Below are 15,989 nucleotides of genomic sequence, written 5' to 3'. Positions count from 1 at the left end.
GCTTTTATTGACGGCCTCCCCTCCGGATGCTCGGTCACAGTTGAGAAGTTTCAGAGTTTTGAACTTGCTCGCTTGGACAGATCAAGGGGAGTATGTGCACATGCAGCAGATTTTGTGTGGGAGGGGAGTGTGTGAAATAACGTGAGAGGAAACCAAGAAGTGGTGCCAACTTACACTGTTAAAGGATTCGTAGCAGTGTTTCTGAATTCTTTCCCTCATCTGGTTAGCTATCACTTTACATCTCCCACTGACAACATTATTTTCCACTCATGGCTTCTTTACAAGCCCTGCTGCCCTTGTGGCCCCCGTCAGAACTGAAAGTGACTCCCCTCGCTCCCCAGTGATGGAGCAAACAAAAAAAAGATGAGTAAACTATGCTAATGTAAAAACCGGTTGGTGATCATCTGAGGCTAACAGTGCAATCTAAAATGAATTACTCAGCCCCAAGAAAAGGCATTCATCTGTGCTTCCTTACCTTAAAAGACACTGTGCTCATTTAGTTTACATCAGGTTGAAAGTAATTACTGTGGCTGCCACACGCTATGAATTTATATTGTGCCATTTTTGTGAGTCTAAGGAAAAGTTCATTATCCTCTGACTAATAAAAATGCAAGTTTGCTCTCCTTGTACGTGCCGCAAAAGTGACTTTATTAAAATCTCCAGTGATTTACTTTACTTTTCCACATTAAAAACTGTTAGGAAAACTAAGCTGCTGAAAAAAAAATCTTCTTTGAGAGAGCTGCACGATTAGTATTCATGGTCATGGATAAAAATGAATGTAAGTTAAATTGTTCCCAAGCCACCACAAACTGCTGGCAGCTGTTGCTGTCCCAGGTGACTTGTTTCATCTATAAAGACATGCCAGCCACCATGTTACACAATAAAAAAGAAACACACAATGTGGGGAATTACACATGCTCACATCAAGTGAAAACTCAGCAGGGTGTGTTTAGCTGCAGTTTAAAAATGTACCGGTGTTTAAATATGCAAATGAAGTGGATTCTAAGAGGGAGGACGTTGAGATACTGACAGGTAAATGGATGGAAATCAATTACATTAAAGAGACCATGTGGCATAAGCATTGTGAGTCATTTCTGGTCTTTTAATTTAGCTAAGAGTTGTATAAATATTAAACATGTTCATGTTCAAACAAGTGTCCCCGAGTCTTGATTACACAGGACTGTTGAATGTCAAGCATTCATGTGATGTAATATGCATTTAGAGGCTGCAAATCCCCCCCCCCCCCATAATAGAAGTGTAAAAATACTGCAGTACATGCTGCGTATATTTCCTTATTTTTGTGGTGTTGACTCTGTTGTTGAACACCAGAAGAACCCTGTGGCAAACACACACTCACACAGATAGAGAGAAAGAGGGACGTACACACACACGCAGAAAAACATGCAGTCACACAGTAGCTCGGTGGGGGGAAGGTTTTAATAAACCCACAGTAACGTAGATCTATGGGGGCGTCTCGGGACCGAGCCAGGAAACCAGATGAACGTACCTGCCCGGGGGCACAGAGAGAGAAACAGTGAGGGTGGGGAGGGGGGGGGGGGGGGGTTGCAGAGAAGCCACAGGCACATTATGTCTCCCGTTGCCCTGACTTTTTTTCTCTCTCTCCTGCCATCAGTCTCTTCACTCGCCCACTCTGTCCGTCTCTGCTCACATCATCAGCCTCATGAAAGCAGCCATGCCCACAAACAAGCCATGTGTTTGTCAGAGAAAATGCCCAATCACTTTAATGACATTTCATGCCATCTCTGCTTTCACAGAGGACTTGGAAGTTTGTTCCTTCAGTCGGCTAAATGCAGACTGTAATTTCAGACAAACGCAATGGAAATGCCGAGTGCAGCCAATCAGATCTAATCATGTATGAAGAAATGTAATTTTGGAGGACACCAGGGCAGAGCGGGTTGATACGGGTATTAGTTACTATGCAAAAAGGCGTGTCCATACTCCCGCAATATGAATTTATGAAGCTTGCCTGTGATTTCAATCTGACTAATGTATCAGAACAAACCCATCTGTGCAGCACTGACCCCTGAGGTGAGGGGTTTTTGGGGTGGGGGGGGAGTAGTTGGAGCGTGGGCGGCTGGTTTATACTCCCACAATGAACCAAGGCGGTCAGTGAGATAGCAAATGAAATCTTTTTACCCACATTTGTAAAGCTTAAAATGAAGAACAAAGAAAGAAAGAAAAACAATCTCTCCAGAACAGATTCCATGGGAAAAATTTTATTTATCAATATGCGGTAGTTTCCAAACTGGTGGAACGTTATTTCCATTGTAGCTGGTGCCAATAGGTTACGCTGAGAAGCGGCGAGAAAGTGAGTGGCAAAAAGAAAACGAAAAAAAAAAAACTTGACAAGTTATGATTCAAACAAAGGGAAACAAATTCAACAGGTTTTGCTTACACATGCACATTGAAAAATAATACTGTGGCTTTGAACAATAGCAGAAATCAACCTACAGTGAGGCTCAATACCATGAGCAAAGCTCTTTGAGCTAAATTAGGAAAGGAGGGAGAGAGCAACTTTAAAACAAAGGACCGCCTGGGAGATAATGAGTGGTGTAAACCGGATGATTTATTGGCGAGCGCAGAACGGTCACACTCTCATTCGCGGGCTCTTTTCTCTCTCCCTCTCTCCGTCTAGCCCGATAGACTTATTAAAACCGAGAAAAGATTAATCTTTCTGGACCAAAATGTTTTTGTTGCGTCTAATAATGGAGTGGAGGGTGTAGGTAACTCAAAGGCAGTGGAATAACACAGTCTTTATATGCAGAGTTAAGTGCTGTCTCCAACAGGGAAGTGGTCTTATCATTCATAGTTTCAATCACATATCCATTTCAAAGCTGTGCGCTGACAAAGCTTCAGTCCTGAACAGTTTCTGAGCAACTAGAAATCCTGCTGAATGGCGATGTAAAAACTCTGAACCCCATTTATTTAAACACGTGTGGTAACAAAGACTTTTTTTTTTTTGACAATACTGGACGCTGCGAGAAAAAAAAGACAGCTCATGTGTCCGTTGCAATATTTAGTTTAACTCTAAAAGAAAAAAGAAAATAAAAACATATTGCAAACAGAGACAAAAAAAATGCAAGGAGTCATACAAAACACACTTTAAAAAGACAGCTATTTACAAACATCCTCCATTACAAAAATCTATTCTTAAATTTTTCTTATGAGCAGTGTTCAGGTGAAATTACATCTTTAAATCGGGCTCTATCCATATATTTACATTTCTCTCATTTTAATTTTTTCTTCTAAAAAAAAAAATTGAATAACATTAAGTGGTCACAAGAATGAATAAAAATGAGATATGGTTGGTGGTAATTTGGTAATGACTCCCTTGGCTGGTGTAGGTGAATGGATGCGCACCGATCCGAAACAAAAACATTTGATGTAGATGTGTTTCACAGAGGGCCGCTGAGGGCTGCATGCTGAGTTAAAACACAGGACCACAAAAGCACGAGCAGCTGTTTAGGCTGTTAACTCTAAAGGTTAACGACACGCAAAAGCCACTGGAGTCTTCCCCGAGTCTTCAAGCTGGGGCCGCCTTTTAACTCAGCAGTGTGTGTCTCCGTGGATGGCAATAGTATGTGGCAGCGGATGATAGGTGTCTGCCGGTGAGAAAAAACATCGACTGGCAGTCTGACCGTTTGACTGGAGATAAAACCTGGACCCGTCAGTCTCGGTGTGTGTGTGTGTGTCTGTGTGTGTGTCTGTGTGTGTGTGTGTGTGTGTGTGTGTGTGTGTGTGTCTGTGTGTGTGTGTGTGTGTGTATGTGTGTGTGTGTGTGTGTGTGTGTGTGCGCACATGTGCGTCAAACGTCAGCTCGTGTCTGTGTGTGTGCTGAGGAATAGCTGTCCTTATCTGCTCCCCCTCTCCTCTCACACATCATTAACTGGGACTGCGGCGCTCCGTACTTTGGCAGCCACACTGTTTGGAGCACCTCGATCCAATCCCAAAACAAGACTGTTTGTCTGCCCGACCACAGAAGCATTCACAAACATACACACACACACACAGACACAGACAGACACACACAGAAAAAAAAGTTGCAAATATAAGCACAAATGTACCAACATGTGCACACAGACAGATTTGAACACCATCAGCACCTGAAAGCCAGCTCTGGCATACACACACATGCGCACACACCAAACTGCTGTAAATCCTGTGCCGGTGCTGCTGCTGCCCTGGGCTGTGTGATAGCTGAGCTGCAGTGTCCTCTTCGCTGGCTGAACACCTTGACTGTGGAATATCCTGCACAGCATTTTTTATTCACAGCACAACTGGTGAGAGAACTACCACTGCCCAACACATCACCCATCACCCCCCTCTTACCCCCCATCAACACCACCATCTTCCTCTCAGGTTAAGTCACAGGAACATTTTCTCTCTCGCTCTCTCTCTCTCTCTCTCTCCGGCTGGTGAGTGTGGGCACTGAGATGGCACATAGATTAGTCACACGCCGACGAAGCCACGACTGCGCACTCCACCGAGTCATCTACAGATGGCGGCCAATTGGCATCTGACAATACTGTAACCCACCCGTAGCTCTCGCCATCCAACTTATATTTAGGGCATCCTACCTATGTAGGCCAGCCAATCAGAAACCAACCTACGCCCACCTCGCCCAGGCAGCAGGCACCAGGCTAACTGTTTGATGCTAACACCATAGCACCAGAAGCCAGAACAAACACATTTTTTTAACCTGCCTGCTGTCTTAAAAAAACCAGCTCACAGAAAGCTCATCAGACACATAAAAACCATTGATGGGTGCCAACTGGGACACTGGAAGGGTGTTGTAAGATCTGGGGCTTGTCTGTCTGTCAGCATGTCAGTCTGTCCTGTTTTTTGCAGCGATACGCTAATTTAGAGTTCTACCCCTAAGCTAATAAGTCTGCCCAAATACAAACTAGTCCTGACATGCCCAACACACACACACACTCACAGAGGGCGCACCCTGAAATACACACATAGTAAGTCATAAATACCAGAGTAATGGTAAAGCTCATATCAGACCAGAGGAGAAGGGAGAACTCCAAGCAAACACACATACACATACACACCTAGATATCAACAGTCCAGGTCAAGGTACGTGATCAGGAGGAAAAAAAAAAAGAGAAGGATGACATGGGTGGTGAAAGATGGAGTAATAGTGATGATCTATTCAACTCTATACATTGTGCACTTGTAGGAAAAGTCTAACAAAATACAACTGCTTTGTGAACTGAATCAGGGTTCGAGGAAATCCTCCATCAAAAATAGTAAGTAAGGCAAACATCAGAGGTGCGAAGGGAGAGGAACACGTCATTTCACACACTGTGTCTGATACCTGAGCTATCTGGAGAGTTCCCTGGCCCCAGCACGGAGCCCTGACTAACACACACACACACACACACACACACACACACACACACACACACACACACACACATTTTATACTCGCACACAAACTGCAGGCTGAGTGGCATTTGGGGCCTGTGTCTGCCTGCTCCTGGCTTAGTGTGCTCTGATGGTGTGTTTAATTGGGTGTAGCACAGACTGTACTTCAGGGAACTGAGATAAGTTATATCCTGCCCGTTATAGGGGGACAGTGAACCAGGAAGCTCGAATTCCATCTGTTGGTTCAATTCAGCCCCGCCCCCCCTTTCAGAGCGCGTCGAGGAGGTGTAGAAGGTGGGAAGTGAGGGGGAGGAGGAGGAGGGGTGGGGGGGGGGGGGGTGGGGGATTGTCAAACAACCCAAACAAACAGAATAAACCTCTCTCAACAGTCAGCTCACAACCCCGCTGGTTACTGGTCAGTGCGTGTCTCTCCAGATTTGTGCAGCAGGTGGTAGAAATAACAAGGGCTCGAAGAAGCTTCAAGTCCCATAAAAATGCAAGGAAAGTGTCCTTCCCAAGAACATAAATCAAAGCGCTCCTCTCATCCTCTCTCCTGACGGGGTGGCTGGCTGTGCGGAGCATGTCAGACTTTGTAGTAAATGTTGGCAGGGCTCTGCGGGGGCATCTCCTGGACAATGTAGACAGGGTGGCCATAGTCGCCGCTCACCTTCTCATAGTGAGGGCAGTAGTTGTTCTCTGTCCGCAGCGGAATGATGATGTCACTGGGCTCCGTGCCAGCCGTGCCCCCGGGCATCTTGGGGTTGGACAGCGTGCTGAGTGACAGCGCTGAGGGGCGGGGCTGCGAGTGGGCATTTTTCCTCGAGCGCTTGCGCATCTTGATGAGCAGGATGACGAGGAGGAGGATGAGAAGGAGGAAGATGATGCAGCCGGCACCGATGAAGGAAAACACGGCCACTTTGGAGCCGAGGATGCCGTCCGAGCCCGCGGAGGAACCAGACTGGTCCTGATTCATGTGGTCTGGAGAGAGAGAAAAAAGAAAGAGACAGAAAGTTGGCTTAGAGGCTGTGCAAAAATGATTAGACAGGGTCAAACAGTGTAAAGATAAAAGAAAAATACAGTGAGCTTCTTATACATCCCATATGTCTTCCATATTTGTGAGATTTATGGTATCAAAAGAGATATTAAGGACCATCAAAAGATGGTTTTCATGTGCTCCATAAAGGTTCTTTTTTGTTTCTTGGCATATGGGCAAAGCTCAGTTCCAGGATGACACATCTGGTGATTATAGTTACAGTTCATCTGTGATTATCTTACAATAGAAATGAAAACCTTCATATAGCGTCGTTTTCCTAACATAGCAGAAGGGTCCAGAGAAAATGTTTATAACACTAAGGAGGTCCTTCTTTGCTTATTTGTAGAAACATTTGGCAACGCTCCCCATCCAAAATTATTTTCCGACATCCCCTCGGAGACTGTGGAACAAAGTGGGCAGGAACAGTAACAGTGAGCCAGTCCTGACCTGTCATGAGCAAATCTTACTGTTTCTGTGCCTAAATCAACTATGATCACAACCCCGTTTGTTGTTTGCTTTACATGACTAACGGCCCCATTGATGTAATCTAATTGAATTAGCTTCATCAAAATAGCCCACTAATGAAATCCGCAGCCATCACTCATCACAGCAGAGATTCCCGCCCTGATATGATTGAGCCTGAGTAACTTGTATGACATATCCAGGCCATGTTTCTATGGCAAAGGCCAAGTGAGATATGAAAAAAAAGTAAAGGGGGGGCATATCTGAACATCTGATTTTATTTTATCCTTTTGTCAAGGGGGGCAGGAAGGGTTGGAGGAGGAGGAGAAAGGGGGGGGGGGGGGCTGTTACTGGATGAGAGAGAGAGAATGACTGCCTCCTCCAGTAACTGAAATCCGAGAAGAACCAAATCTGTTTTCCATGTATGCATGCAGCTGCTGCCAAAGAGCAGCACTCACCTCCTCCCACCACCACCACCACCTCTTTACTGTCCTCAACCCCCCCACCCCCACCCCCACCCCTTTCCACACACACACACACACACACACACACACACACACACACACACACACACACACACACACACACACACACACACACACACACACACACACACACACACACACACACACACACACACACACACACACACAGGCCTCATACCTCCGGAGACTGCCATCCTCACTAATGACTGTGTCTCCGCACTCTGCTGACCATTCTGCACTTAACCATTTATTGAGTAGGGGGGAATAACTGCTCCTTACGTCTTATCACGTCTAAATGACATCACTGAGAGCTTCTGATTTGAGCCTTATCAGTGAAATCAGAGGAGTGAGGAATTTAGTACATTCTGGGGCAGTGGGGAGAGCTGGAGAAGTGCTGTCAGAAATCTCATTCCAGAAATATCAGCCCCTCAAACCACAATGACACGTCCTTCATTCCACCCTCCACTTCTTCTTCACTTGACATAATCACTGATCTAACAATGGCAGCCAGGTAAAAGCCGAGGGTTTAGGGAAAAGTGACATTAGGAACTCTTTTTATAGAGCAACTAATGTCAAATAAGCAACTATTAAATGAGGACGGCTTATCACATCGGGACAGGCAGAACAGCTTGTACTTGGGAGGAAGTTTGTGGCAAAGTTGTGGAGTAAGTCAAAAAGTTGAGGAGCGTATGCCTCCTGTGGAAAAGCAGCGATGAAAATGTGCTGTGAAAACAGGAAACAGGGAGGGCCCAGAGCATCCACGTATAGGCTCGAGTGACTGCTTCAATTATCTCCGCATTTAATCTTCATTTATTTGCAATTCTAATGAAGTTTAAAAAGATATATCATAAAGAGCTGCGTCTTTGAGTCTCCTTGGGTGCAGCACACGCCTTTGTGCTCAGCATGAATGAGGGAAGTGACTCAGGTTGAGCTTCGTTTATCTAAGGCGAGGTTTTCGTTTGGTTTAAAAAGCAAGCAGCTTTTTTTTTGTGGCTATTGTTTTATTTTCTGCAACATCCAGTTTACACCTTTTAACCATGTTGACCCACAAGAAATCAAAGGAGTGCCTGCGGTATGAGAAGTCCATATAAGAGACTGCTTACATAGGAAAACTCAACTGTGATTTTTATTTTCACTTCTCCGGCTAATTGTGATTAATTATTAGAGGAACCCTTGGGGCTGTGAATATTCAGTTTTTACATTTCAAAAACCTTTATTTTACTAAAATATTTGCACTCTAGAGAGTAGAAAGCATTATTCAAAGAGTCTTGAAGCCGCAGTTTATGTGTAAAGGGTTACTCTATCAATCTGCTCACCAGGGTTTCCTGGCATCGCAGGTCCAATTCGATCCTGGTCAGGCGGACTGGGACTGGACTCCGGTATGGCATTGTCTTCTGGAGGCTCCGGCTCTGCAGGGTTTGCGTTTGGGACTGCAGGAAACAAAAACAAAAAAAGAAACACACTCAGAAACTTAGCCTTGGAGAGAAACACATGTGCTGTGAATGACAATCACTCGTTCTCTCTGCATCCAAGATTATTTTTTTTATTATTATCTTTTGATATGTCTTTTACACACTGAGAAGGTTATCGTTGCATGTGTTGAAAGTGTCTCAGAAGCGGAGATGAAAGCGCAAAAAAAGAGGAAGGACAAGTTAGCGAACGTCTGTGAAACACGGCAGTATCCCTGTCCTGTCGTAAAAAATGAGCTCACATCTACATCAGCAGCTCCTTCAGCAAACACTCAGACAGGCATCTCCAACACTGACACATTCATGAGAGCAGAGAGTGCACACAAACACACACATGCATGCACACATACAAACCCACACATGGGATATTCTTACAATACACTTAGGCATGGCAGAATGAGGGTAAAGTAGTTATATATTAACTTTTTATTGTTTTACATTATTCATCACGTTAAAAGGCCATAATATGCCTTATTTATTGCCCCGGCTTTAACTCTGCCTGGAAGAGGCACACTTCTGAAGAGGAGCACAGGAAGGAGAAGGGGGGAGACAAGGAGTAGAGGGGGGGAGCTGCATATGCTCTGAGGGGGACGCAAAGGAAACAGACAGTTTATCTGTCTGTCTGTTGTGATTTCAGCATGCGCACTTTGAAGTCTCTGTGCGGTAAACACTGGTGGGTCCGCGGCGTGGCTCTTTATGAGGGCAGGACCGGCAGACAGAAGACGGTTATAAACCATTACCGAAGCCGCTCTGATGGATTCCACAGTTCACTATCAGATGCCTCTCTTCTATCTGGCCTTATCTGCATCTGCCCGAAGGCCTGCTCAAGGGGTGTGTGTGAGAAATACAGAGGAGGGTGTGCGGGGAGGCAATTTACATTTCAGTCCCTCTTGGCCTGTGTGTGGCCGTGCATAACTGAGAATGTGTGTGTGTGATTTAAAAAAAAAAAAGGACCTGACAGTCAAGCAGACTATTTTCTATTTTCAACACAGTTTGACCGAGACCGGGGGTAGAGACATGAATTTGGTGTGGGATGTCTGGAGGACAGGAAGGCGGAAAAAAGAAGGAAAGAGGGAAAGACAGAGAGGGCCATGTTTTAATGTGCAGCATTTTTCTTTTGGCGTTTGGCAAACATAAGCTCACTATTAACAAATTGATCTCCTCTCCTCCTCTTTCTTCTCCATGTCCAGACCGCCGCATAGCTCCTCCACACTGATTGCAGCAGTGGTGAACTTAGCCGTGAGCTGTTTTGCACCGTCAATAATTGATGAGAAAAGACAGGAGTGAGAAGTGGCAACATTCACGTGTGGCAGGGGATACGAGAGGACACAGTGATCTGATTCAGTGCCGTGCATGCAGCCCCAACAGTGTGTGTCACTGAGCATGTGCAGGGAGCGTTCTAATGTTCTGACCCATTTTTACTGTGTACTGCTGACATTTCCCTTAGCTATGCAGACAGCAACTACCTCAGAACTGCCAAACCGCCAGAAGGAGGTAGAAGGCGGAGGGGGAAGGAGGAGGAGGAGGAGAGAGAGAGAGAAAAAGAGAGGGAGACAATGATCGAGCAAAAGAAGAGGGAGAGAGGAATGTGTTGGGATAGGAAGAGGGAGAGAAAACAAGAAGGGGAGGGGGGAGGGGAGGGTGTGCGAGAGGCGGTGAGTCAACATATTTTTAATGAGCATTGTGACACGATGTGGTGGAGGGGAAAGAGAGTGTAGAACAGCGATGGATGTATAAAATATGGCCTCCTCCTACTTCCCCTTCAATCAATTTCACTTCCTGTCGTACTTTATATTTTTCATAAAGACAAAAGACGGAACACGAGGCATTTAAAGTACAATTAGATATCGACGTGTCGGAGAGCATCATTTCCCCGAACAGATGAGTCAACATGATAGCGTCTGGGAGTGTCGCCACAAAAAATGTAACAGTAAAAAAAAGTGCACATTTCACACTCTGTGAGAGTGAGTCACCAAGAATAAAAATCCATAGAGCAAAGTGCAGAGGAGCGCGGGTGGACATATTGGGGAGATGTTGGGGACTTGGCCACAGGAAGCGTTGGCATTTCGCTGCAAAGATGGTGGAAATGTGGCTTAAACACAATAGCAGCTGGGGTCAAAGCCAAGCAGAGCCCAGATTCTTTTGTGCTTGTTAAAACAACATCCAGTGTGACTGCAGGTAAATTTATAGCCCTTTAAAAAAAACCTCTCAGTTCTGATTCATCTTTGAAGGGTTGTCGTGGTAACTCTGATTTAGCTATTGGACTAAAAAAGTGCAAATTGTAAATCACAGTTTTAAAAGAGACCAAGGCGTCTTGTTTAAATGACAGTCATAAAAGTCAACAAGCCAAATATATTATATCTTTAATATAAAATCAAAATACTCTTGCAGATGTAGTTTCTTACATCTTTTTAAATCTTTGGTCCTCTTGGTCTCAGCTCGTGTTGTTGGGTTCTTGTGTTGCCTGGGTTCTTATGATGGTTCTTGTGATGGTCGGGTTATATATGTCTGTTGGGTATCTTGCTATATGGGTTCATTTCTGTTGAATTGTATTTAATTATTTTTAGTATTTATCATTTGTTAGATTCTTGCTGTTGTTCTTCTGTGTTTGGTTTAGTTTGTTCTTGTTTTTTGTCTTTGTAAACCTGTGTTTTTAAAAGGTGCTATATAAATAAAGTTATTATTATTATTATCATTATTACACTGAATATTATGGCTGTTTGCATTATTTTGTTAATTAACAGTGGTCGTGGACGTATGACGCTATTGTCCTCAAGCAAAAGAAGCAATTCCACACTTTAAAAAAACAACCTCGGTAACAGAAAAAATCCATGTCTGTATGAATTCAATCGTATGTTGGACTACAATAAGCATTTTCCAGTGTTTCCTAACATGCAAGACACACAAATATTCATTGATTAATCCATAACATAATCAGTCCCAGCAGATGAATCAATCATGCATCAAATCATTATGTGCAGCCCTAAGGGTCACGCTTTCTCTTTTATGGGAAAACAATCATTTCAAACGTGCACACAGCAGCTAAATCTAAGTTTCCATCGACGCTCTAATTTCCTCGTGTCCTCTCCTCTTTTATAGTTACTGGGCTGGATTGGACAAATTATGCATCAAAAAATTCCCCTCACAGAAATAGAATTAAAAAGTAGTAGCAGCTGGGACGACAGCATCCTTTCAATCAAGGTTTATAGGGCACGCTGATTGTGAGTGACAGCTTCGGACTGCTTTTGGAAATGAGCGCACGGCTTTGGCGAAGTTGAGGAACAGCCGGCAGCCACAGAAACAGTGTCAAACTGAGAGGAACTTTCCTAGAACTTTCCTCGAATGAGACATTTTCCTTTCAACTCTCATTAATGTGAGTTCAGGGATTTGTTTCCCTCTGAGTTAATAGTTCTGTGTGAGAGCCTGTGTCGCCTGCATCGATGCAGCTGTGTTGTCATTTGGCGCGGGTGTTGCAATCCGGTGGCTGTCGGATGCTCAAATTGACCTACATGGGGAGATAATGCAATGCCTGTCTGTTTGTAAGATAGCTGCGGGTATTTTTCACTGTAGCTGCTGAAATTGTTCCGACTCAGACCTTGCTAGCATCAGCAGCTTGTTAGCTTCTATTCTCCCACTGACTGCCAGGATGCACTGCTGTCATCCAACAAGCCAGCATTCAAATATGCACACACACACACACACACACACACACACACACACACACACACACACACACACACACACACACACACACACACACACACACACACACACACACACACACACACACACACACACACACACACACACACACACACACACACACACACACACACACACACACACACACACACACACACACACACACAGATGATTTCTTCTCAGCTAGTCTCATTTTTATTTCTGACATGTTGATATCCACTCTTAAGGTGGAATCAGATCGTGGTGGTTAGCAGATGTTCCTCTCAGAGGGCCGTTAGTGTCTCTAACCCCCCCCCCCCGGTCAAAACAACCACAGTTAAAAAATGGGGGGGATGTTTACAGAGTAACACATCTGTATACTGTACCCTGTCAAATGCAGGATATGGATGTCCACATATTGAGTAAAACTCTGTCTAAAAGTCGAATGCATGATGCAAACCAAATGTTTTGTCCAAGGATATCTAAACAAAGCTTGCTTGTTTACTTTCAGCATTTTTTAGACGACTTACCCCGGACTATTCACTGACATACTGAATTCAAACAACCTTCATTCTGTGACGACTGAAAAACAATCAGGCGGAGAAACAGCTGAGGCACATCAGAGCCCTCGTTTCAATGTGGAAGTGAACTCCTGACTTATTTGGATGTTATTTCTTTGTGATCTCACTCTTTGCACTAACTGTTTACGCGTGTTAAAAGGTTTATTCAGCACTACTGTAAGAGATTAATAGTCATGTTTAGTTGATGGTAAAATACTGATGTATATATTGTGATTTTTAACGGAAAATGAATCCAGAGGTTGATTACACGCAGAGCAAACAGATGGGTCAGGAGTGTTTTACAAAGGAAGACGTATTCTTAGTTAAATAGCTAACAAATCAGAGAGCTTCATAACAATGAGGCAAGAAATCTGTAAATCCAATACTGCAGTCCATAAAACTGTCCTGCTCATTGATTTGTTACATTGTTTGTGATCGCATTATACAACCGAGTTTACTCAGAATGATATCCTAAAAAACCTTTGACGCTCAAAAGTTTTAACGCTGATTTTAAAAGGGTGAATCTCTGTTGTTTGCATTTTTAATTCGCTTTGTGAGACGTTTTTTGAACATATAATTTAAAATCGCTCTTTAGGTTTCTACAGAGCCCTAAAAAGTAAAAAGTAAAAAATAAAAAAATAAATAAAACTTGTGCGCTGATGTTTTTAGGTTTCTAAAGGTTTTCAGCAGATTTTTTAAAAGGTTTTTTCTCTCTGAGGCATCAGACACATGAGGACTGATTGACAAGATTCACTTGTAATATTTAGATTTTTTTTTATTGCATCAACATGCTTTTGTTTATTTGTGTTCACTTTTTATAATAATGGTAAGATATAGTCCATATTTTTATTAAATATATTAGCATACAATTTATATTCCTACTTTGTATCTCTCAGAAACAACCGAGGAGACGCCGTCCTTTTTACAATCCAAAGTACAAACAACAGAAAATATTCTACATTAATATGTAAAGAAAAATACTAGTAGCCTTTGCAAAATCAACTGATTGTTGTTTTCAACATAAAATCCGCCTCTGACAGGTCAAATAGCCAATCACAGTTTATGACGTTTGGGGTGGCACCTGGAGTGGCCAATCACATTTCTAGGGGGGCCCATGCCACCCCTCTGGACACGCCCCTGACTGTCTGCACTAACAAATGTCTACTGTAATATTTTTCTGGTAAGTTGTCGCTGAAAGATCCTTAAAAAGGTCTTTGGTCAAACGTCAATTCATCAAGAACCTTTATGCAGATAAATCCAACATGTCTTCATGGCTTTAATGTCATTACAGTTTTTAGCATGCTGAAAACAAGTATTAACTGTAAATACATATTTTATGAACCACCGTTGGGATTTGTTCCTGTGTGATTATTTTAAATATGATTTCAGCAGAGCTCCAGTTTATCACTCTGTGCTATGAATCATTAAAGGGAGTTCTTGTCATGTTTTATGTCAATCTTGATTGGTCTTAATGATAAATGTCAATCAATTTAATTTCATTTAATGCTACATAGTAAAGTGTAATATGTTAATAAAGCTCTTTTATTTGAAATGATGAGATCAAAAATGGCTCTATCTTTCTGAGGGTATCTGTATTGTGTTTAAATGTGTAAAACCTGACCATGGGTTTAGTATATATACAGTATATATAAATTATTTAAAAATGCAATAGGATGGACTGAAATATTTCTCATAATATTTGATATATGATTTACTTTTTCAATCTAAACTTTACAGAAATATAAATAACACATTAAAATAAATCTTAAGATTTAAAGGTATATAATAAAGGGTTGTGTATTTGACCAATCAGAACTCTTAAAAAGTAGAAAATTGACCTTCTTGTTTTTTTTTTTTTAATATCACTTTGAAGGGAAAAATAATTTGGACGCCATATTTTTTTTTATGATGGAATAATAATAGATCAAATAGAATGATTTGAATTTATGTTTGATATGCAACATCACTTTAAATAAATTGGAGAAAAAAAACGGTTACATGGATTTGTCATCCATGGCACAAAAAAAATAAATAAATAAATGTAAACTAGCGGCCGATTCATTTCACAACTTTCCCATCGTAGTAAAGAAGCAGTCCTGTCAGAGGCCGGTGGCGGACAAAGTCACGCTCGGTACACATGGCGATAAATGAGAATGTCACACCAAAGTGAAACATGGCTTTAAGGCAGCAGCCATGTATTGTGTTCTACATGTGGGGTGAGCACACATTTACCTTGTCCGACTTTCATGATGACTTTCATGGCTCGGCTCTTGCACACGCCTCCCTCCCGGTTCTCCAGGCCCTCGACCGTACCGTTGGAGGTTGCTGCAGGAGGGAAAGAGGAAAGGGGATGAAGGAGGAGGAAAGGGAGGAAAAGGAAGAGGAGGAGAGAAGATGACACACTGGTTAATGAGCACGTCCATAACGCACCGAGCTAATCAATATTTACGACAAGCACTGATTAGCTGTTCCAGTGATTAGCCGTTCTCACCCTCAATCAAGCGCCAGCTCCTCTCTACGGTATCTCTCATTAACACAATAAAGTGAAGTCAAATAAATGGAACAACATTAGAACCTACAGAGAGGGAGGCTGGGCGCTGAGGTGAAGACTAGGAGCATGGTCAGACCTGTGTGTGTGTTTTCTGTCTGAGCATAGTTAAGCAGTGAGACATGCCAGTGAGAGTTCCAGCGTCTTGCCAAGTCCTGGAGCAGCTTACTCCCCTCGGAGCCACATGTGTCATTACTTGCTGCTAGTGCTGAAAGCTAAATGCCTCCTTAATGTTTTTTGCGTGCAAGTGTGTGTGTGTGTGTGTGTGTGTGTGTGTGTGTGTGTCCATTTTTATGATAAAGCATTTCTTGTGTTTGTGTGTGTGTGTGTGTGTCCGCCTCTCTCCATTTGTTTCAA

At 43.0% G+C, this 15,989-nt stretch overlaps 1 protein-coding gene across 1 annotated transcript in view; it reads right to left on the bottom strand.

The window, feature by feature from the left end:
• Nucleotides 1-2,217: 2,217 nt before the first annotated feature.
• Nucleotides 2,218-15,989, bottom strand: part of efnb1 (ephrin-B1) — a 60,268-nt gene continuing 46,496 nt past the window's right edge. The window contains exons 3-5 of the mRNA XM_020629713.3: nucleotides 15,317-15,409; nucleotides 8,691-8,804; nucleotides 2,218-6,372 (exon numbers count right to left, since the gene is read on the bottom strand). Of these exons, the coding sequence (XP_020485369.2) occupies nucleotides 5,978-6,372; nucleotides 8,691-8,804; nucleotides 15,317-15,409 (602 nt within the window). The 3' untranslated portion in view covers nucleotides 2,218-5,977. The remainder of the gene's footprint in view (nucleotides 6,373-8,690; nucleotides 8,805-15,316; nucleotides 15,410-15,989) is intronic.

This window comes from Labrus bergylta, chromosome 9 (genome assembly GCF_963930695.1).
Source record: "Labrus bergylta chromosome 9, fLabBer1.1, whole genome shotgun sequence".
Classification (NCBI taxonomy): domain Eukaryota; kingdom Metazoa; phylum Chordata; class Actinopteri; order Labriformes; family Labridae; genus Labrus; species Labrus bergylta.
Note: the sequence above shows the minus strand (reverse complement) of the source record. Positions and strands in the feature narration are given on the sequence as shown.